This window comes from Lotus japonicus, chromosome 3 (genome assembly GCF_012489685.1).
Source record: "Lotus japonicus ecotype B-129 chromosome 3, LjGifu_v1.2".
In the NCBI taxonomy this organism is placed as follows: domain Eukaryota; kingdom Viridiplantae; phylum Streptophyta; class Magnoliopsida; order Fabales; family Fabaceae; genus Lotus; species Lotus japonicus.
In genome coordinates this window covers 19,149,438-19,170,682 of record NC_080043.1, presented here as the reverse complement: position 1 = coordinate 19,170,682, position 21,245 = coordinate 19,149,438, and the positions used below count along the sequence as shown (strand labels likewise).

Sequence of the window (21,245 nt, the reverse complement as noted above, 5' to 3'; positions counted from 1 at the left end):
GCACAACCTGAAAGGATAGGGATGAGAATAAAATGTGGGAACACAAAAGCTTCTGCTTAACTTCATCCACATCATAAACATAGTCCTAATATACATGCCAATTTAATGGATCAAAACTAATTCACTAATTCTTTAACACAGTCACTGAACTATGTCTGTATGTCTCTCTCTCTCTCTCTCACACACACATTTGGTAGTGAAACACCGAAAAGAGAAGGTACAACAACTTGGTATTGATTTTAAAGAAAAAATCAACAACTGCATTATTAAGTCAAATTCATATCATTACAACTTAGATAATCTTCAAAGCCAAAGTCATCAAGACTTCCTGTAAAAGCCTCCAAACCCAGCATTGAAGAAGAAATTACTCCTGAAGGCCTTTGGAATCTATGAGGAACAACAACATTTTATTACCTCAATAAGATTAAAAAAAATAGTAGAACAAAACTATACATGAAAGTAGCCAACCAATATATGAAAGTAGCCAACTAATGATGTAGAAAAATAACTTGAAAGAAGCTAATTAAATTCCTTACTCCCTATGTCTATTATCCTATACTGTGGTGATGTCTATCTCACTTCCTTCTATCAAAATTCAATTAAAACATATATATTCCACTGCCTTGGGTTCAAGTTTTCTACATTAAATAGCAGAAACAACCAGGTGTCTCCTTGGACAGTCTACAATCTACAACAACCTGAAATGTACAGTAGGCTTTACTCAACAAAATTTCTTGAAACATTGTGATATTGTTGGACCTGAATTTTCTATGGGTAGATGGGGATAAAGGCTGAGAACCAAAGAAGGGGAAACCATAAAAATAAAAGTGTTATGGATGACAAGGTGCATGAGAGAATGCTCACAGAATTTAGAAAATGGATGAAAAATTCCATCCATCATTTCCCCCATGAGGGACATATGCACATGGAAAATTATAAGATGTAGGACATAATGAATGTTATAAGGTACTCAAAACTAAGGAGTAAGGAAACATAAAACACTTTGTTAAATAATGTAGTGGTTAGTCTATATAAAGTAAACCATAGAATGCCTTTAAGTTGTAATTTTAATGATATGTGATGAACTTCAGCTGCAATATATAGCTTGAGGCATGGTTATGCTAATTATGCAGCTGTATGTGGTATGCCTGTGACAGAGTGGCTACACACTTCAGTATCTTTCTGCAATCATGGTGTTAGATTAGATGAACTCACAAGGACTTACATGTATCACTAATTTATTTGCATTATTTTCATTTCAAATTTTAAATTACTGAGATATGATTGCATCTTTTACTGATATTCAGAGCTGAATATGATCCAAAAAGTGATTTGCTGGAGCACGAGTTCACGTTAAAAGGGAAATTGTTTCAATGGAAGGATGTGGAGGTAAGGTTAAAAAATAAATTCAGCATGTCAGTAAAAGCATTAGATATGTGGAAACCCATTGAAAGATTGCACAGTTCTGCTTATGAGGTTCTTTTACCCTGAAAGCAATTCAGTTTGATAACTTTTTCCAGCCTGCAGCTATTTCAGACATCAGAGAAATCAGTGAAAATACACAAATGGTTGAACAAAGGTACAAATGGGATAGGGGAAAGCAGGATGAATGAAAATACTCACAACGAAATTTCGGATGTGCAAGTGTTCAAAGTTACAAATCATATTGATTTCCAACATCCAAAACATGAAATCCTTTCCCCTGAGCCTAGCTCTTTAAAGTAGCCTTTTATCTCTGTTATAGAAAAGGCTAAAGTTACAGCAAAAACATTAACATGACAAGAAGGCATCATCATCTATATTCCTCAGGCATGACTATTTTATCTGCTAACATTTTGCCAGTCTTTGGCATAACATGCCAGTGCACAGTCAAGTTGAATTCTTTACCACACAAATTGCTTCCCTGATCAATGAAGTGGTACTTATTTGATGTGTGGATCCAAAACTTCGCATGCTTTTTAGAGGGAATGATACCATCCCACAACACTACAAGAAAAAGGTCATTTTGCGGCGGTCATATTGCGGCGGTTGGTTTCCCAAAACCGCCGCAAAAAAGTTTACTGCGGCGATTTACACGGCAGTTTGAGTGACCAACACGAGTATGTTATTTTTGCGGTGGTTGTAAGGCGTTTAGCGGCGGTTGGTAGGTGTTTTGTATAAAAAAATAATATCAGATATGTGGCGGCGGTTGTAACCGCCGCAGTTGATTAATAATGTGCAGCGGTTAGTGCGTCGATTTGTTGATTTTTTTTTTTAAAAAAAATAACCTGCGTCGGTTGGGCCTTACAACCGCCGCAGGCTTACAATTTTACTTTCCCTCTCTCAATTTTACTTTCCCTCACTTATTTTCCCCAATTTTACTTTCCCTCCATTAAAAAAAAAAACTTTCGCTCCCCAAAACCCTTCTTCTTCACGTTCGTTCTTCGTTGTCTGGTTCCGTTTTTCAGCGTCTGGTTCCTTGCTTCAGTGGCTAGGTTTGTTCTCTTCTCCTCTCCTCTCTTGCAACTGGTTCCCTTCTTCAGCGTCGGGTTCCCTTCTTTCACTATTTCACAATCCCTAATTTTGATTTCTTCATGTTTGTTCAGGCTGAAATTCATCATCTCCTCTCAATGACAATGGTCTCTCTTCCCTAGCTTGATTTTGTTTTTGATTTCTTCATGTTTGTTCAGGCTGAGGTTGATTTTGATTTCACAATTTTCAGGTTGTGTTTCGAAATTGAATTCCTCCATAGTTTCAGCAAAGGTAAGATTTCTTCTCCTCTTTATCTTTTCGAAATTGAATTCTTCATGTTTGCTTCTCAACTATTTCATTGCTTCCAATTTTATTGCTATGTATACCATAGAGACAACAATAGATGAAAAATAGTTTCACACTTGATAAAGATGGCCCTTTACCTTTACAGCAGTTGTTGATAAGTATCTTTTTTCAACCACATGCGTGCTCCTTCCCAATAGATCCGTGGCTCTGCAATATACTTGCCAGCGTTTATACTATGGAGGAATTGGAGAGCATTATTATCTGCTTGCAGCAACTTCTACAATGATTTCATGACAGCAAAGTAGTTCTATTAGCCTAGTATCTAGTATCCCTTTGCTTTAGTACTGGCGGGTCATGTTTTGTTTGCCTAGATGCTTGTTCTGCTGCTGGCTGTTTTAGTGCAGTAGCTTCTTTCTCTTTTTTCTTTGTACCATGGGTTCCCTTGTACTCCTTTCTATTTAATTCATTGGCTTATAAAAAAAAGCCACATGTGTGCTCCTATCCACCAGGTCACAAGTCTCTTTATGCCTCCTTTCTTAGCTTCTCTTGCTAAACAATTTCAAATCATAGAGCACCTATTTTCATACTTTCAGACATATAACTTTTTGGTTATCTAGAACAGACGAGCATACATGGTTTGTCTACTCAATATAGTTTTTTCTATAGGAAGTAAATAAGCATAATAGTTTAATATTGATTGATCTAGATTCATCCTGATTGTTAACCAAGTCAATTTTTGGGGGGACAGCTTATGACAAAGTATTGATGTGTCTTTCACCAAGTCAAGTGATTAGTCTAACTTAACAACTTAAGCTAAACCGAGAAAAATTGGTCCTCAACAAATTTTTGGTGGCAAGAGTTCATTTTCTAATTCATAAGAAACCTTCAACCTGGGGTTCAAATTTTCAGATTTTGATTTCAGTCTATAGAAGTTTTTTTAAAGAAATTAGAAAAACAGATCCCTATAGCCACATTCAGACCATTGTTCTAAATTCGTTTTACTGTGCTTAAATAGCAAAACAAGCAAATGAGTTCCTAAATTAATTTGTTTCTCAATACAAACAACTTGAAGAGTTGAGTGGTTCTTGTCTTATAGATTATGTGTTTATTAAAGTGCATTATTTTTTTCTCTTCTTTTCTTTTAAGAGAAGTTAATTTTAAGAAACAACAATGGTTCTCTGGAAAAATGAAGAACAAATAATATATATATGACTAAATAAATAACAGATAATATATATATATATATATATATATATATATATGACTAATATCACTTGATTCTGTTATCTTGAGAAGCATACTACTATCACTTGATTATGTTCTCCATGCTGTTCAATGTCAAAATATAACAAAAATAATATATGAAGTACTACTATAGTTATGCTATATATATTAATTTTTCTACCTTGATATATAATGTGCGGATCTCAAAAGAACTCCATCAAAGCCAGCAACTTGGGTGCCAATAACTGAACAGTAAGTGATTGTTTTTTTTTGGATAACTTGTTGGTTAATAGCATGTTTAGATTGATGGTTATTAAACCTTAAATCGAAATTTTGTAACTTATTCTCAAAAGTGATTATAATTGTTGACTTGTGATTGTTATTCTGAAAGCAAAAAAAAAGTAAGGCGCCATATATATATGTTAGCATAAAAAGCTTGCGGATTGAGTTTTGAAGGAGTATTGCATATACTTTATATTGCTGTTATAATTTTGGAACTAATTTCTTGTGCATGTTATGTTGTTCTTGTAGTGGTACTAATTTTATAGGAGTTAATTTGCAATCTTTTCGTCTTCACATTAGTTATGTTGTAAATGTTACTATTTTTTATTGATTACTACAGAAAGTAGCAATGGATAAGTCATGGATTTTGTTGCCACGAAATTCACCTGCATATCAGGAAGGGGTTAAGGGATTTTTAGACTTTTCCTTTGAGCGTAGTTCTGTTGATGGTGCAATATTATGCCCTTGTGGTCTATGCAATTTTAGAAAGTGGCTGACTAGGGATTTGTTATGATGAGAAACTATCTTGGGAAACAAATCTCCAGGAACGCCCTGAAGGTGTTCCGTTGGATCAATGGGTCTCTTACCTACAGTATAAATTGTCTGAGAAAGGGAAGGTAATAATAAATTGTTTTGGTTCTTAATCTCATGTTTCAGCACCTTATTTTCTCGGTGAACATGTACTGGTTTTAGTTTCTTCCTAATGAAATCATGTACTGGTTTTAATATTCTTGATATTTGCTACTGTCAATGAAGAAGGCAGCCAATTTTCTTTGTGGTGGAAGACAACTAACATTATTATTATTTTGTCAATGTAGTCTTATTCTGAGAAGAACACTGCTAACCGACGCAAGCAGAAGATCCCTCATACACTCGGGTCTAAATCTATTGCAAGGAAACAATATGAGTTGGTATTGTCTATTTAAAATTTTTTACTAATTTCATACTAGTTTCATACTTTGTAATCTTAAATCTAAAGTTATTATTTCATTAGATTACTAATTTCATGCTTTGTAATAGGAATCTCAAACTGGTAGACCATATAGTAGGTTAGAAATGTACACTATTGCCCACAAGAAGAAAGATGGATCATATGTGAACGAAGAGGCTAGACAACAGATTGTGAGTACAATGTTATTTATGAGTTTCTATTTTAATTTACAACCTTACAAAAATTCTGTTTTAACATTGTACATGTTTAATTTTATATATGGGAACAACTTGAAATGGAAGTTGATAACAATGCTTCTGAAGAAGATGCATTCAGAACTGTAATTGGGAAAGAGCATCATGGATATGTACGAGGCATGGGTTTCGGTGTTTGCCCCTCTAAAGTCTTCAAAGGTTCTGGGAGCACATCAACCAATGGTTCTTCTGTACAAGTTAATAAGCTTCAATCAGAATTGGAAACAGAGCGTGCCAGAGTTGATACTTTGGTACAAGAAGTTGAAAGATTTAAAGGTTTAGAAGAAAAGCTTGCATTTGTTATGCAACAATTGGCTGGCCAAGGATTTAATCAGGTAAGAAACTGAATTTGCAATTAATTGGCTGTTCAATAATGTGTGCAAGATAAACTAAGGCTACTTGATTATCTTAGTTAAAACTGTTCAAGATAAATTATGGTTATGTTTTAGTGGTTTACTTGTTTTGTTTTACTGGTTTTGGTTATATTTGACTGCAGCATGCTTTTGTTTCACTTGTTGGTTGTTCAGGCTTTAGATATGACAGTATGGAGACTATTTCCTTACTTTGTTGATCTCGTTACTAAGGCTGAGATATTGTAGGGTGATTGTATTAATTGCTTGGTGGGCTAAGGCCATTGTACATATAGTATATTCTGAGATGGCTAGCTAGTACCATCCTTGTTTTTTCTCTCATTGTTATTTGGTTTGTAGTATACCTAGTACTTCTCTATTATACATATTTTTGCCATTGTGCATTTAGTTGAATATTAATACAAATTAACTACTTGCAGGTTACTGATTTAGGCTCTCCAAACGAACCAAGGCGATCTTCGTCCGCTAGTCATAATCCCGGAAACAAAGGATCGTCTTCTTAGCTTCATGTAGGATTGGGGGAATGATTTAAGACTGAGCTTTTTCTGGATTATTCTACTGAACTTGTCACTTTAGTAGTTGGATCTAGTGTTTCTTATGCTGATGTTAATGTTGGACCATTTACATGTCTGTACTGAATTTAACACTTTAGTAGTTGGATTTATGTTGAATGCAAATGAATGAACTTATTTTTACCTATATGTTTTTCACATTTACAAGTTATAATAATTTTAACAGAATCAGGGTTGATCTAGAAAGCAGGTATAATGGTAGTAAATTTCATTTTTTTATATTAAAAAAAAAGCAAAAAATAAATTAACAACTGCTAAAGATTATATCAATTCTCCCACAAAAGTACATCACGGCGGTTGGAACCGCCGCCACAAATTGTCAAAATCCAGTTTTTGTTAGCTATCTGCGGCATTTGGAACCGCCGCAAAACGCGAGATGCTATTAGCGGCGGCTATTCCAGCGGTTGGTACAAACCGCCGCAGAACGCCTGGCAACACTAGTAACTGCGACGGTTGTCAAACCGCCGCGATAAGCATTTTGCGGCGGTTTAAACCGCCGCAAAACGTCCTTACAACCGCCGCAAAATGCCCTTTTTTTTGTAGTGCAAGGATATCTGATTCAAGGAATGTTTTGGAGTTTCACATTCAGCAGCTATAAATACAAAAACCTGTTTTGTGTTCCACGTGAAAAGAGACTGCAAATCTTCTGATATATTCAATGTCATTGCCGTTGGGCTGTTTTTGAAACCAGTTGATCTTCAGGACCGGGACTTGGACAGAGGGAGAAGGGGAATTGAGTGTATCAGAGAAGGAAGTCATGCCGCACATAAAGGCAAGAATGATTATGGCAAATAAGAGCAGAGCAGCGTTGGCTCTGTACCTGAATGAATGCATTTTGGTGGCTTTTTCCGCTGCGACCCAACGATGACTCCACTCAGAGAGGGAGAGCGGCGGTGGTAGATGACTCTCCCTTCACCACATAGGGAGTATTTATAGAGAAATCTACTACCTAAAATGTTTACTCCAAAAATCAAGTTCACATTGTGGATGAAAAAATCAAATTAAATCAGTAACATTTAAAGTGATTTAGACTGGAAACAGACCAAAGGATTGGTCATCCGAGATTTGCTCCTTGGGAATGCACTCAAATCTGGAATTTAGAAAGAAGGATGAACAAATAACAGTAAATGGAGGTACCTGTCGAAATATGGCTGGTTCCACCATTTCCGGCGAGCGAAACCTCCTTGAACACGGAAGATGGGCGATGATGCAATTGAATGAAGCAGAGACGCGATTTGATGGGAGCAGATGAGAAACTGAGCTGTAGATATGGATGAGCAAGCAATAGAAGTAGCCAGCGGACGATGACGACATTGGAGAGGAAACACTGAGCTGTGATGGATGGGTGAGAGTACACTCATGTGACGTAGAAGTAGGTCAAAAAACAGGAAATCAGGAAAAAGAAGAAGATCAGATGAACGGTGGAGATGAAAAACAAAATTTGAAAAAGTAACAAAAATAAGGACAGATGGCGTAATGTGATTGGTTATTTTGTAGGAATAGTGAAATTCAAACTCATGAATAAAAAGTAGTAGATTTTTGTTCCTCATTGACCGAAACTTTAAAAAAACATTCCGGCTAACTTGTTGATTTGCCACTACTATACCTATGTGGTAGTGTCATTCATTTAATTTAATGAACTAATGTGTGATTTAGTTTTTCTTTTTCATTTAATTGAAAGTATGATAAATTATAATATTATTGCTTGATGTATGGCTCATTCTAAGTCCTTAGAGGTGGACTTGCCGAGGGACCCTAGACCCTCTATATGTAGGGTCGAGCCGCCCATCTCAGGGCGAGACGTTTTGACCAATCCGATCCACATACCCGACGGTAGGTCCGAGACTTGAGGATAAAGTGCGTCTTAGACCCTACTCGTCAAGCCTGCCCGGACGCTGCAATGTCTACCTTGGAACGCAAGCCGCGACTTGGAATTCAGTTTTCATCATACCCCACACTATAATCTCTACAAATTGGCTGGCCAAACTCCTGTACAACTCACTTTTGGCATCCAAACTTCATTCTTTCTGAGCAATGGAAGATGAGGTGATTCTGTTGAATTTCTGGCTTAGCCCTTATGGGATGAGGGTCCGGATTGCGCTAGAGGAAAAGGGCATCAAGTATGAGAACAGAGAAGAGGACTTCAGCAACAAGAGCTCTTTACTCCTACAAATGAACCCAATTCATAAGAAAATACCAGTCCTCATTCACAATGGCAAACCCATCTGTGAGTCACTCGTTACTATTGAGTATATAGATGAGGTTTGGAATCACCAATCTCCACTGTTGCCTTCTGATCCTTACCAGAGATCCCAAGCTAGATTCTGGGCTAATTACATTGACACTAAGGTGATTCATTATCATGAATTCGTGATTATGGTTGTAACTTGTAATCATGTCTCTTTTCTCATCTTTATCACATTACCTTTGTCTAACTTTTTTTAACTAAACTTCACTATGAAACAGATATATGTGCATGGTTGCCATCAAATTCTAGAAAACTGAAGAAGGGGAGGAGAAAGAAGCTGCTAAGAAAGAGTTGCTTGAGCATCTTAAATTGCTGGAAGAACAGCTGAGAGACAAACCCTTTTTTGGTGGAGACAACCTTGGTTTTGTGGATGTGGCACTTGTTCCTTTGTTTTGTTGGTTATATACCAATGCTTTAAGTGGAACTTTCATCGACGAAAACCAGTATCCCAATATCATTGCTTGGGCCAAGAGGTGCACTGATAAAGAGAGTGTGTCCAAGTCTTTTCCAGATGAGAACACGATCAAACGTTTTGCTGAAGAGAGACGTCTTTTACGTCAAGGAGAATAGAGGCAGAATGATAGAATAAGATTGCCTCTAAGTACTTAGCTGAAGTATGTTCTCAATAATGGCATATGACCAAACCGCACTTAGATGTGCCCTTGGTTTTGCTACTTATATTTCTCTTAGTGCATGTTTGGAATAAAGTGAAAAATTACGGTGGGTTGAAGCAGTTTCTCTTAACTTTTGTGGCTACTCATTGTGATTTTGACTTCAGCGTGATTTTTTTCCCTATATTAGTGCAGCTCGCTCTTTTCTTGTTCTGAATGTATTTGGATGTCATATGAATCACCATATTGGTTTGCAAGTCAAAGTTATATAGATCCATACTTTAGATATAACTAAAAGTATGTTCGAGTGTTGGACAAACAAAAATGTGCACAAAGTCTATGAAGCATAATGGAAATTCACAAAGTTTGAAGCAACAGGAATTTGACAATTGAAAAAACAGGCACAATGACCTGAACCATGTGGTTTACTCTAGTGTTCAGTGTCCACTAGCTCAGCACAAATTTCTTCTTGTAATCTAAAACAGACTCATACACTTCCTTCTCATCTGCTACAGTTTTAGATACACTTTCTTTCTGCATGCATCTCTTAGCCCATGAGATAAGTTTTGGACACTCTGCCTCCACTTTGAAGCCTCCAAAGGTCTCATAAGTATAAAACCAACAATAGAAAGGGATGAGAGCAACATCCACAAACCCAAACGTGTCACCCCCAAAATAAGGCTTATCTCCAAGAACCTCCTCCAATTGCTTTAAGCTCTCAAAGAACTCCTTCTTTGCCACCTCTTTTTTATCTCCATCTGTAGTCCATATTCTCCTAGAAGCATGATATACCTGCAATTTTTTATCATATTAGTTTTTATAATATAACCTTCCACCACATGGATATTGTTTATTGGAAATTTCTTACCTACATACCTTCTGAACAATAAAATCAGCCCAGAACCTGGCTTGAGCTCTTTGGTAGGGATCAGAGGGAAGAAGTGGAGCATTGCTTCCCCAAACTGTATCAATATACTCAACAATTATGAGGGACTCATAGATGGGTCTTCCATGATGTATGAGAACTGGGATCTTCTTGTGAATAGGATTCATTTCTAAAAGCAAAGGGCTCTTGTTGGTAAGGTCCTGCTCCATGTACTCATATTTGATTCCTTTCTCTTCCAAAGCTATCCTGGCTCTCATCCCAAACATACTGAACCCTGAGCCCAACAAAATCACCTTGACTTTGTCCTCCATAGCAAGTGCTAACAATTGAACTGGGAAAATGAAGTGAGATTGATAGAGTCTAACTATTGGAGCAGGTAACTGGAAGTTTGGTTATCTTTGGTCAAATTAAGAGAAATTATTGCAATGTGACATGGTCCATCAGATGATGAATCACATTATTCCACCACAAAGACGAAGGAAAATATTTCTTCTTGGCTAATATATATAATATTTGTAACATAATAATATTTGTAAATAGTGCAGTACTGCAGTGTCGACCATCAATCAACATACGGACTCACAATCTGTGTCCACGTGTGCTCAATTTGGCATGAGAGGTAACAAAAAGTGAGGGAGAAGAATAGAAAAATCACTTCCACTTAAACTCATGGCAGCTGTAGTAGATTCGTCACTAAAATTTGGTTCACTGTATGGGGTTGAAAATTAGACTGTAGATTCACAATATCAAGTGCTTCATTCTAAATGGTTGAATTGGTGATAAATCGGCTGAAGTAGGAGAAACAAGCTCTATAAGGAGCAGCAAATACTTGTTTTCGGATTGTCTTAATTCTCTATTTTAAGCTTGTTATTTTGTTTTTCGCCCATTGTTGAGCACATTTGTTATGTCTAAAAACAACACAGCTGAATAAAAATAAAATACAATCACAACACAAGAAAATTATATAAAAACTCTAAAATTGGAGGAAAACCACAGCCATTGTCTAAACCGACAGCCAGAAAATTATCACTATGTGAAAATTGTTACAACACACAGACTTATCTCACTCTCACCCCAATGCCTCAGTACAACCACATTCTCACAAAGCAAATATTTAAATTAAGTCAGATATAAGCTTAAAGTGCTACTGACTGGTACATCTAAAAACAAAGAACCTAGGTCCAATATATAGCCTTGGTCTCTCCCTTGCTTTACAACACTAAGCGATGAGACTTCTCCAATAGCTAATTTTTAACCTCCTTCTTTATTTTTGAAACTTGACAATGTGGGACTTGACAATCAACCCCAACAATCTCCACCTTGATTGCAAGAGTTACACATCTTCCGCTTACATTGTCTATACCGACAATCATACTCCACCATAAAAGAGTACACTTCACTTGGAAATAAACCATCCCAAGAATTTTCTTCACTTGGAACTAAACCATTCCAAGAATTTCTATATGTCGAAACCTGCTGAAAATTTATGGTGCAACTTCCATGTTGGCTTACTCCGAAAGTTCATCATCCATCGACATAACCACGTACCTTGTATCAACGTCAACCAATGCTCGCACGCTATCACCACACACCTTGCATCTATATCAACCAATGCCTATGTGTCACCTAGACAATTTCATGCCCATAACACCTTGTGTAATCATGATTGCATCAACTCCTCCATCACAGCATCATCGCAGCTGCAGACCGACTGTAAACCGTACACCAGGTTGGTTCCTAGCCAGAACCTTCCAAAACAGCACTTCACAATGTCACACTTCTTCAGCACCTTCGCAATACCACATAAAGTGATATCCATCGAACCGGAATCTCTGATACCACTATTAGGAAATAACACAGCTGAAGAAGTAAAATAAACCAGGAGCGCAATCAACAACACAAGGATATAACGTGAAAACTCTAAAACCGGAGAAAAACCACGACCGTTGTCTAAACCGACAACCAGAGAATTATAACTATGTGAAAATTGTTACAACACATAGACTTCTCTCACTCTCACCCCAATGTCCCAGTACAACCACACTCTCACAAAGCAAATATTTAAACTAAGTTAGATATAAGCTTAAAGTGCTACTGATTGGTACATCTAAAAATAAAGAACCTAGGTCCAATATATAGTCTTGGTCTCCCCCTTGCTTCACAACACTAAGCGATGTGAGACTTCTCCAATAACTAATTTTTAACCTCCTTCTTTATTTTTGAAACTTGGCAATGTGGGACTTGACAATCAACCCCAACATATGAGAGAAACTTTCTTGTACCTTTAATGGAGCTCGATTGACTTACTTTTGCATGTTGGTTTTACTTCTCACATTGAGGAGATTTTCCATGTTAAAATTTTGGTATCTCTCTATCTTTGAGATATTTAGTTATTGTTGTTATTTGTTATTATTTTCTCCATATAGCTCTACTTGAGTTGTTATTGTTAGTGTGATGTTATGTCCGACCCCTCAAAATTGAGATAATAATTGAATGAGATCCCTCGAATTTATATATTCTACCTATGATTTTTATGAAGAATAACTAAAATTTTTGAAGTATTAGTACATCGTCTGACTATACTAACTATCTACACAAATGCATTACTTAACTATACTAACTATCTACACAAATGCATTACTTAGCAACAACCGGCACGCGTATAGAATGAATAAGTGTTAAGCGTGGGAAACTATCTAGACGCTTAAATAAGTTGAAAGCATAAAAAGTTAGTTCTAAAACCTTTGTCAAGAGTAAATCATTATTAACATACTTGATTTAGTCCTACCTGCCAACAGAGGATCAACCACTAATTATACGGTTAATTATGTTGTAATAACATAAAAAAGTGAGAAAGATTCTCAATAAAATGATTGATGGAATAATGACATTCAAATGACCTTTGCGATTTTGAAGGTTAGGGGCGTGCTGTGGGGGTCTTGTCTCGAGTCCAATAAGATCAAGAGAAATTCACTTATTAGACTTGTGACATTACCCCACTTCACTACGTGTTAATTTAATCATCTGGACATTAACACTTAAACTCAAACCCTTCTATTACCCATAAATTCCTTTCCTTTTTAATAGAAAATTCTCTCTTACTGGTTAGAAATCTTTTCCTCAGTCGCAAGTTGATTTCCATTTGTGGGTTTGTGAAATAATGGAAATCAATTGTGTTTCAAGTTTCTTTTTCTAATCAAACTTGTCTCAATCAATTTATTACAAAATTGATATATCACTAAACCATAAGTATAAGGGAAAAACTTAAATACAGTACTAATTACTCCCTCCGTTTCTTTTTAAGTATCGTTTTAGCATAAAGCTCTCCAACCAAGATAGTGGATTATTAGAGTTTTTTTTCTCATTCTACCCTCTCACATCCCAATCATAAAGTCATAAATCTCTTCAACCAAGATAGTTGATTGTTAGTTTTTTTTTCCACTCTCTCATATCATTAAACCACCTACCACTCTCACCCAATCATAAAGTCATAAAGGTATTCATAGTTATTAAGAAAGAAGAATTTTATGGAAAATGTGAAGTGGAGTTACTCCCTCCGTCCCTAATTATAAGCTAAAGTTGTAAAAATCACACTTATTAAGAACGCCTTAATTGATGCATTGGTTTTCAAAAAAAATGTACAACTTTCTATGTTTACTCCTATTTATGATAACACTTTTTCATCATTGTACTACTAATGGTGGTGCTCCACTACCAATAAATGCAAGGGTGAATATGGAAAGAAATATTAACTTTTGCAAGGTTAGCTTATATTTAGTGACACAAAAAGAGTCTCAATGTTAGCTTATAATTAGGGACGGAGGGAGTATTAAAAAAGTAAGGGTATAATTAACAAAATGGAACCTAAAACATTAAAACGACAGTTAAATTGGAACAAAAAAATTGTTCTAAAACGACACTTAAAAAAGAACGGAGGGAGTTTGTTGTTGGTACTGTTTCCCAACCAAATCATGACACCTGTATGTTTGTTTTCAACATCATATCTGAAGAAAATCTTCACGTTTCCCCCTTTTCCTAACCTTTCATCTCCAACCCCTCGGCCCTCACAACATGCGACGTTTCTGGGCCCTCTTCCGCCATTGTCAACATTGAAGCTTCCAGCCTTGACACTACGACATGGATGGCCAAGCCTCCTCGACATCGCGGTGGTGTAGAGCAAGAGCTCGGTGACAGTGGTAGGACTCTGAAATCATGGTGAAGTAGAGAATCAATTTCACAATTTCAACCTGCATCATTGCAATTTCTTCATACATAGCCCTCTTTTGCATTCATTGTGGTTGGGATTTTGAAATTTTACATTTTCATTTCCAAGGTGAGTCTCACTAGTCGCTCCAGAGTCATGCTTCATGCTTGTGTAGAAATATAGAGAAGCAACAGAGTCCAACATGATATTCTCGCCAATAGCTTAACTTGTGATGGGTTTTTACTGTCTTTAAAATGGAGCAAAACTCATCACAGGAGAGAGGATATATGTTAAATTTTCCCATTGAAACGGAATGGGGAATTTGAGGTACCAGAAATAAAAGAGCCACTGTGAAAAAAGTTAATGGGGTGTCCACGTGTAGTTTTTTTGATTGAAGAGCAGTACCAACTGCATATATCGTTCTGCATATAAGTTTCTCCCTAAGTATAATCATTTTGCAACGGCAAAATCAATTGCATTGATATATCTTTATGAGCTTTATAACATTATGAGCTTTGACCTTGGAGATAATGGTCTTTAATTCTTTATATTCCTTTGAGTCATGGGTAAAAAGAAGAATATATATATATCAGATGAGCATTTGGTTATAGAGGAAGAGGATCTTGATTCACGAGTCTATTCCTTTCCCCTTCTATGTTTATTTCTTTGTTCGTTCAATCTCTTTAGCCTATTCTCGGTAATAATTGTGAAGGTTCCATACGATCTGTCTCGAGTGCACGAATTAGATTATAGCTGTGTAAATTATTGGAGGCAAAACTGGTTATTAGAATTTGCACCAAAGTCTGCTGAAAATTTTACTTCAGAGCAATGGCTTGCCACGACACAGCAATATCTCAATGTCTCTTTATTTCCAACCATCTTTATTTTTTGAATCAGGATGCTTTTATTAGATACAAAAATGTCATAAGCACAACCATCACATAATAAAGTGATACACAATCTCACCCACGCTGCATAAATATGGCAGAGACATACTTCCAATACACACCCAACCACAATATAACTCAATGCTAAATAAAATTAGGTGAAGCAATGTTGCGGGGCGGATCCAGACATTATATATCGGTGTGGCTAAACATAAAAGAAATTATAGACTAAAATACAAAGTAGAAATTATATTAGGTAACAAGCAAGAAGTAGTTATATTCTCACATGAAAAGCAGAAAAGTTTATTCAACCATGAAAAGTTAAGACTAATTTGTGCAGTAAAAAAGACAAATTTTGTTTTTTTTGGGAGAAAACATTACAATGTTGCTAATTTAACATTCTAAAATTTGCAGACACGAATCAACAATCAAAACAGGAAAACTCATCAGCAAAAATAAACGGAGGTAACTCCAAACCCAATATGGTTCAATCAAAGAACTCAGATTTGCTGAGTTCACAAGCAAAAATTCTCATCCAAAAAATCGATCTAACTCAACGCGTGCAACAAGTTTATAAACAAAAAATATCTTTGAAAATTGAAAATTAAAAAAAATAGAAATAGGAAAAGATCATCCAACATGAACTGTGTGTGGCGTAGTAAGGTGAATTACGAAGTTGATTTACCTGAGAGACAATGAATCAATTGAATTTCCTCTTAAATTGTGGTTGATTGGTGTGGTGATCAGGGTTCTCCATGCGATGAGAAATTTAGGAAGGTGAAGATTGGTGAGTTTTCAATTTTTGGGAAAAAAGATTTTAAGTTGATGAATGCCGAAAAGAAGCAATGGAAGAAAGAAAGAAAGAAAAACCGCGTTCTAATTTAATGTTAAGCGTGAATTTTGATTTTTTACTTATTAAGCTATGGCGGCGCTTTCTACCGTCGCCATACATTAAAACAAAACCTTTAGCGGCGGATCCTGAACCGCCGCTATATACGATATTAACAAAAAAAAAATCTTGTGTGGCTATAGCCACATCCAGCCTACACGTGGGTCCGCTCATGGGTGCAGCACCTATTTCCCTTTTACATTTGTAAATAATAGAACATGTTAATTGTTTGATTTACCAACGTGTGTATTGGGATTGGCATGGCGGCTTATGCACTTCTTACTACTTCTGGAGATCCGTCTACTTTCCGTGAGGCTATGTCTAGCCCGGCGAAGGAGAAGTGGATGGGTGCTATGGTGGAGGAGATGGAGTCCTTGAAGAAAAATCAGACTTGGGACCTAATTCAGCTTCCTAAAGGGAAGAGAGCCATTGGATGCAAGTGGGTGTACAAGAGGAAACCACCAGTACAAGAAAATGAAGGGGAAAAGTTCAAGGCTCGTTTGGTTGCAAAAGGGTATTCACAGCGGAAGGGGATTGATTATGATGAGATTTTCAGTCCAGTTGTCAGACACACTTCAATCAGGGCAGTTTTGGCCTTGGTAGCATTCCGGGACATGCATTTAGAACAGATGGATGTGAAAACGGCGTTTCTCCATGGTAATCTAGACGAACAACTCTATATGCAGCAACCTGAAGGTTTTGTTATTTCCGGTCAGGAGGGCTTGGTGTGTAGATTGAAGCAGTCTTTGTATGGTTTGAAACAGTCACCAAGGCAGTGGTACAAGCGTTTTGATTCATATATGCTGAGGATTGGCTACATGAGGTGTGAGTATGATTGTTGTGTCTATGTGAAGAGCCTTGATGATGGTTCTATTATTTTCTTGCTACTGTATGTGGATGATATGCTAATTGCGGCTAGTCATTTACGTGATGTGAATGATTTGAAGACCAAGTTGGGTAGGGAGTTTGACATGAAAGACTTAGGAGCTGCTAAGAAGATTCTTGGGATGAAAATTCACAGAGATAGAGGAGCTAGAAAATTGTGGCTTTCTCAGAAAAGCTATGTTGAAGGGGTGTTAGCCAGATTCGACATGAGCAAGTTAAAGGTTGTGAGTACTCCATTGGCGAATCACTTTAGGCTCTCAGAGGAACAGTGTCCAAAGACAGCTGAGGAAGTTGAAGAGATGTTGAAGATTCCCTATGCTAGTGCAGTTGGTTGCCTGATGTATGCTATGGTGTGCACTAGACCAGATTTGGCACAAGCTGTGAGCCAAGTTTGCAAGTTTATGTCTAAACCGGGGAAGCGTCATTGGGAAGCAGTCAAGTGGATACTCAGGTACTTGAAGGGTACACCGGATCGTGGTTTGATGTTCAATGCTGAACAAGTTGATCCAAGAGTTGTAGGATATGTTGATTCCGACTATGCAGGTGATGTTGACAATAGAAGGTCTACAACAGGGTATGTCTATACTCTAGCGGGTGGACCAATTTGCTGGAAGTCATCAGTTCAATCCATAGTAACCATGTCTACAACTGAAGCTGAGTATATGGCTGTAGCGGAGGCAGCAAATGAGGCATTGTGGCTTACAGGGCTAGTGAAGGAGCTGGGTGTTGTGCAAGGTGGAGTTAGGTTGCATTGTGATAGTCAGAGTGCCATTTTCTTGGCAAACAATCAGGTGTATCATGCCAGAACGAAGCATATTGATGTGAGGTTTCACAAGATCAGGGAGTTGCTTGCATCTGGGCAAATACGACTTGAGAAGGTTCATACTTCTGAGAATGCAGCTGACATGTTGACCAAGCCCGTCACTAGTGACAAATTCAAGCACTGCTTGGATTCGTTGCATGTTTCATAGTGTTAAGAAGGTGGGGAACACAATCCCGGAAATCAGGATTCAGGAGCTGAGCAGTTGATCTTCACGAGGCTTCGAGAATTCGCCAAGGTGGAGATTGTTGGGATTGGCTCATATCTTATCAGTTAGTTGAATTTGATTTAAGGGGATTGTGATATTGGGTTAGAGGGATTCTATCTTATGGGTTTAGATAAGACTTATCTTATAGGTTTAGATACGACTTATCTTATAGGTTTAGATAAAACTCTATCTTATCTAATAGGTTTAGATAAGATCGATGTTTAGATTTTCTTATCTTGTAATACTAGTGTTAGTAGTGTCCTATAAATAGATAAAGTCTCTAACCCCAATGTAAGTACTTCATAACACATTGAATGAAAGGAGCTATAGCTACTCTATAGCTGCAGAGGTAGGCTCAATTGGCCGAACTGCGTTAACAAACGTTCTTGTCTCTTAATCGTTCTTGTTGTCTATTACTTCGTTGTGATCTATTGTAACTCTGAGCAATTCCACGGGGGTGCCTACGCTAACAATTGGTATCAGAGCGCATGGTTCGCGGGACCGAGGCTGGTGTGCCGAAAGTATCCCTTGACAGTGTGGTCAGGTGGAGTGTTCCGTTTCTCACGGGGGAGCGAACGGCGGTGCAAGGTTGGATATCTTCCGCTACGGATAAAGGCCATGAGGATTGCAGAAGTCAGCGAGAGGAGAAACTGACGGATCTAACAGACACATGACAGAGTGTTGAGCAAGCTAGGTGGAGTTCGAGTGTCAGAGTGCAGCGGACATGTTGACCAAGCCAGTCACCACCAATCTCAAAAATCAGAGTCAAGAAACTGAAGCAACAGATCATCACAAGGGAGTTTGGAATTCGCCAAGGTGGAGATTGTTGGGAATTGGCTCATTAGTAAAATCTTGGGGTCACAGATTTTATTTTGAGGCCAAATATTCAGTTTATTAGGATTTGATTTAATGGGGAGCACAATACCGGAAATCAAGATTCAAGAGCTGAGCAGTTGATCTTCACGAGGGTTCGAGAATTCGCCAAGGTGGAGATTATTGAGATTGGCTCATTATCTTATCAGTTATTTGAATTTGATTTAAGGGGATTGTGATATAGGTGTAGAGGGATTCTATCTTATCTTATGAGTTTAGATAAGTCTCTATCTTATCTTATGGCTTTAGATAAGATTGTATCTTATCGGTTTAGATTATCTTATCTTGTAATACTAGAGTTAGTAGTGTCTTATAAATAGATAAAATCCCTAACTCTAAATGTGTGCTAGTGTGCACCAGGTGTGTGCGGAGTGCGCCACAATTGGGTGGTGTGCAAGTGCGCTGCAATTTGGCGGTGTGCGAGGGTACATAGCAATAGAAACTGCTATTGTAAACACAATTGATTATTGAGAATCAATAAAGGGAGCTATAGCTACTCTATAGCCGCAGAGGTAGGCACAATTGGCCGAACTGCGTGAACAAAGTTTCTGTGTGGTTTATTCGTGCTTTCTCGCTCTATCGTACTGTCTGAATCAAGTTGTGCCTTTCTTTCCTCAACAGTGTGGATATCATTTCCCTCAACTTTTAATATCATGTCTTATTAACCATAATGTTCTGCTAATCAGTACCATTAGATATATATTTCGAGGAACATTATAAAACAAATTATGAAAGTGATATGATCACACCTTACTGAAGACAACCTTTGCATTTCAATTACCGTTTTCACTTTGGAATGACTCCACATTTTCCCTTACTCAACAGCAACACCATCAACACGAACAGCTGAAGAAAGACTTTTGCTTCAGATTATTGGAAATGAGAGAGAAATTTCCGGGCAATTGGGTGGTGCTAAGAGACGCACTTGATGTATCTGCACATCTGATGATTGATACATAGCCCATTGTTTGGAATAATGACATTCAAATGATTGTATTCTACCCTATGATACTCTTTTATGTTAACCAATCAATTGGGTTTAATATTTACTCTCACAATTTTAATTTCATGGCCACCGTTAGGACATTTATTGGGTCAATGGTTGTTGAAGTTTTGTTCTTATTTCTCTGGCAGGGTTACAACCTTTGTTTTCAATGGCTTTAATCTACATTTTCAAAGTTAATGTGTTTGTAGTGGGGGTTTCAACCAAGTCAAATTTGTTCAAGATTCGTTCACTCTTTTGACAGAAGTTGTTGTCTCACTTCACTACGTGTTAATTCAATCCTATGGACATTAACACTTAAGCACAAAAATTAACTTTCTTTGCTCATAAAATATTTCAATTACTTATTTGTCATTTGTGGGGGATTGATGGATAAATGACTACTAAGTAATTTTGTTACAACATTTTCTATTATTCTTTTATTGCATTAATATGTTAGAATGTAACATATTAGTTACACTCTGTCATACATGTTGCTAAGAAAGAGTGTAACTGATATGTTACATTCTAACATATTAATGCAATAATAGAATAATAGAAAAGGCTGAAACAAAGTTACTTAGTAGTCATTTTTCCTTTAACTTTCACACATGTGAATAAATGCGTCTCATAAGCATTAAAGTGTCTCTCATAAAGCACTTTCACACATGTTAGTTATTAAAGGATTGAATGGCATTCAAGTGTAATTCCTTCCTTCTTAATTTTTCTCCAAATTCCTAATTAAAATTGCTTTATGGTTTTCAAACCATTTCTATAAGTTTCACCCGTTTTGGTTCTCTCCACCGTCATATTGAATGACCCTTTTATTATTATTGATCGGGTTAAAATGCTCCTTTATGGCTCTGTGTGTTTCCATATGAGAAATGGAAGTGGATAGGCATACGAGCAACACATGAATTTCCAATATCTCTCACTCTTCATCGTGTAATTTTGAGCATTGTTGTATAGACTCCAGCATGTGTAGGTTCTGAGTGCACAGTGCCTTGCATGCAGTTGTGTTAATCTTGGGGAGCAAACCCGACACTAGATTGCACTGGAGGTCTGCCAGAATTTTGCTTTCAAGGCAATGGTTCGTCCACGGCGCAACTCTTCTTCCTAATATTTCCAACAATTGGGATTCAACACGAGGACTTCCCAGGAGGTCACTCATCCTAGTACTACTCTCACCCCAAGCACACCTAACTGCGGAGTTCTGATGTGATCCGGTGCATTAGTGCTGGTATGATGGTAGTAGTGGGCTGGTCCAAGCACACAAAAACAAATAGAAACGCAAGTCTAAGAGGAAGGGGAAGAAACCTGACTATTTGAAAGACTTTGTTTTAAAGAAATAGGCAGTTAGG

The 21,245-nt window shown here is 37.2% G+C and overlaps 3 protein-coding genes and 2 pseudogenes across 3 annotated transcripts; 2 read left to right on the top strand and 3 right to left on the bottom strand.

The window, feature by feature from the left end:
• Window positions 1–1,791: 1,791 nt before the first annotated feature.
• Window positions 1,792–7,225, bottom strand: LOC130743188 (signal peptidase complex subunit 3B-like; annotated as a pseudogene).
• Window positions 2,350–6,514, top strand: LOC130743192 (uncharacterized). Its single transcript, XM_057595329.1, has 9 exons — window positions 2,350–2,474; window positions 2,586–2,618; window positions 2,702–2,742; window positions 4,192–4,233; window positions 4,604–4,880; window positions 5,082–5,174; window positions 5,284–5,385; window positions 5,478–5,783; window positions 6,239–6,514. Exons 7-9 carry the CDS (start codon window positions 5,320–5,322, stop codon window positions 6,320–6,322), a joined length of 456 nt encoding a protein of 151 aa, XP_057451312.1. The 5' UTR covers window positions 2,350–2,474; window positions 2,586–2,618; window positions 2,702–2,742; window positions 4,192–4,233; window positions 4,604–4,880; window positions 5,082–5,174; window positions 5,284–5,319; the 3' UTR covers window positions 6,323–6,514.
• A 1,182-nt stretch (window positions 7,226–8,407) lies between the features above and the next one.
• Window positions 8,408–9,226, top strand: LOC130743191 (probable glutathione S-transferase). The gene is made up of 2 exons (XM_057595328.1): window positions 8,408–8,770; window positions 8,889–9,226. Exons 1-2 carry the CDS (start codon window positions 8,426–8,428, stop codon window positions 9,207–9,209), a joined length of 666 nt encoding a protein of 221 aa, XP_057451311.1. The 5' UTR covers window positions 8,408–8,425; the 3' UTR covers window positions 9,210–9,226.
• Window positions 9,227–9,462: 236 nt separating this feature from the next.
• Window positions 9,463–10,594, bottom strand: LOC130743187 (probable glutathione S-transferase). The gene is made up of 2 exons (XM_057595326.1): window positions 10,127–10,594; window positions 9,463–10,042 (listed from the first exon to the last, which is right to left on the bottom strand). The coding sequence occupies exons 1-2, from the start codon at window positions 10,445–10,447 to the stop codon at window positions 9,698–9,700; spliced, it is 666 nt and encodes a 221-aa protein (XP_057451309.1). The 5' UTR covers window positions 10,448–10,594; the 3' UTR covers window positions 9,463–9,697.
• Window positions 10,595–21,018: 10,424 nt separating this feature from the next.
• Window positions 21,019–21,138, bottom strand: LOC130709723 (5S ribosomal RNA; annotated as a pseudogene).
• Between the last annotated feature and the right edge of the window lie 107 nt (window positions 21,139–21,245).

Excerpts from the sequence above, each read along its gene's own strand:
- LOC130743191 (XM_057595328.1), top strand. The coding sequence starts at position 8,426 with ATGGAAGATGAGGTGATTCTGTTGAATTTCTGGCTTAGCCCTTATGGG. Across the intron at positions 8,771-8,888 it reads ATCATGAATTCGTGATTATG|AAAACTGAAGAAGGGGAGGA; the intron begins GTTGTAACTTGT and ends ATCAAATTCTAG.
- LOC130743187 (XM_057595326.1), bottom strand. The coding sequence starts at position 10,447 with ATGGAGGACAAAGTCAAGGTGATTTTGTTGGGCTCAGGGTTCAGTATG. Across the intron at positions 10,043-10,126 it reads CTGATTTTATTGTTCAGAAG|GTATATCATGCTTCTAGGAG; the intron begins GTATGTAGGTAA and ends AAAAAATTGCAG.
- LOC130743192 (XM_057595329.1), top strand. The coding sequence starts at position 5,320 with ATGTACACTATTGCCCACAAGAAGAAAGATGGATCATATGTGAACGAA. Across the intron at positions 5,386-5,477 it reads AAGAGGCTAGACAACAGATT|GAACAACTTGAAATGGAAGT; the intron begins GTGAGTACAATG and ends TTTTATATATGG. Across the intron at positions 5,784-6,238 it reads CTGGCCAAGGATTTAATCAG|GTTACTGATTTAGGCTCTCC; the intron begins GTAAGAAACTGA and ends AACTACTTGCAG.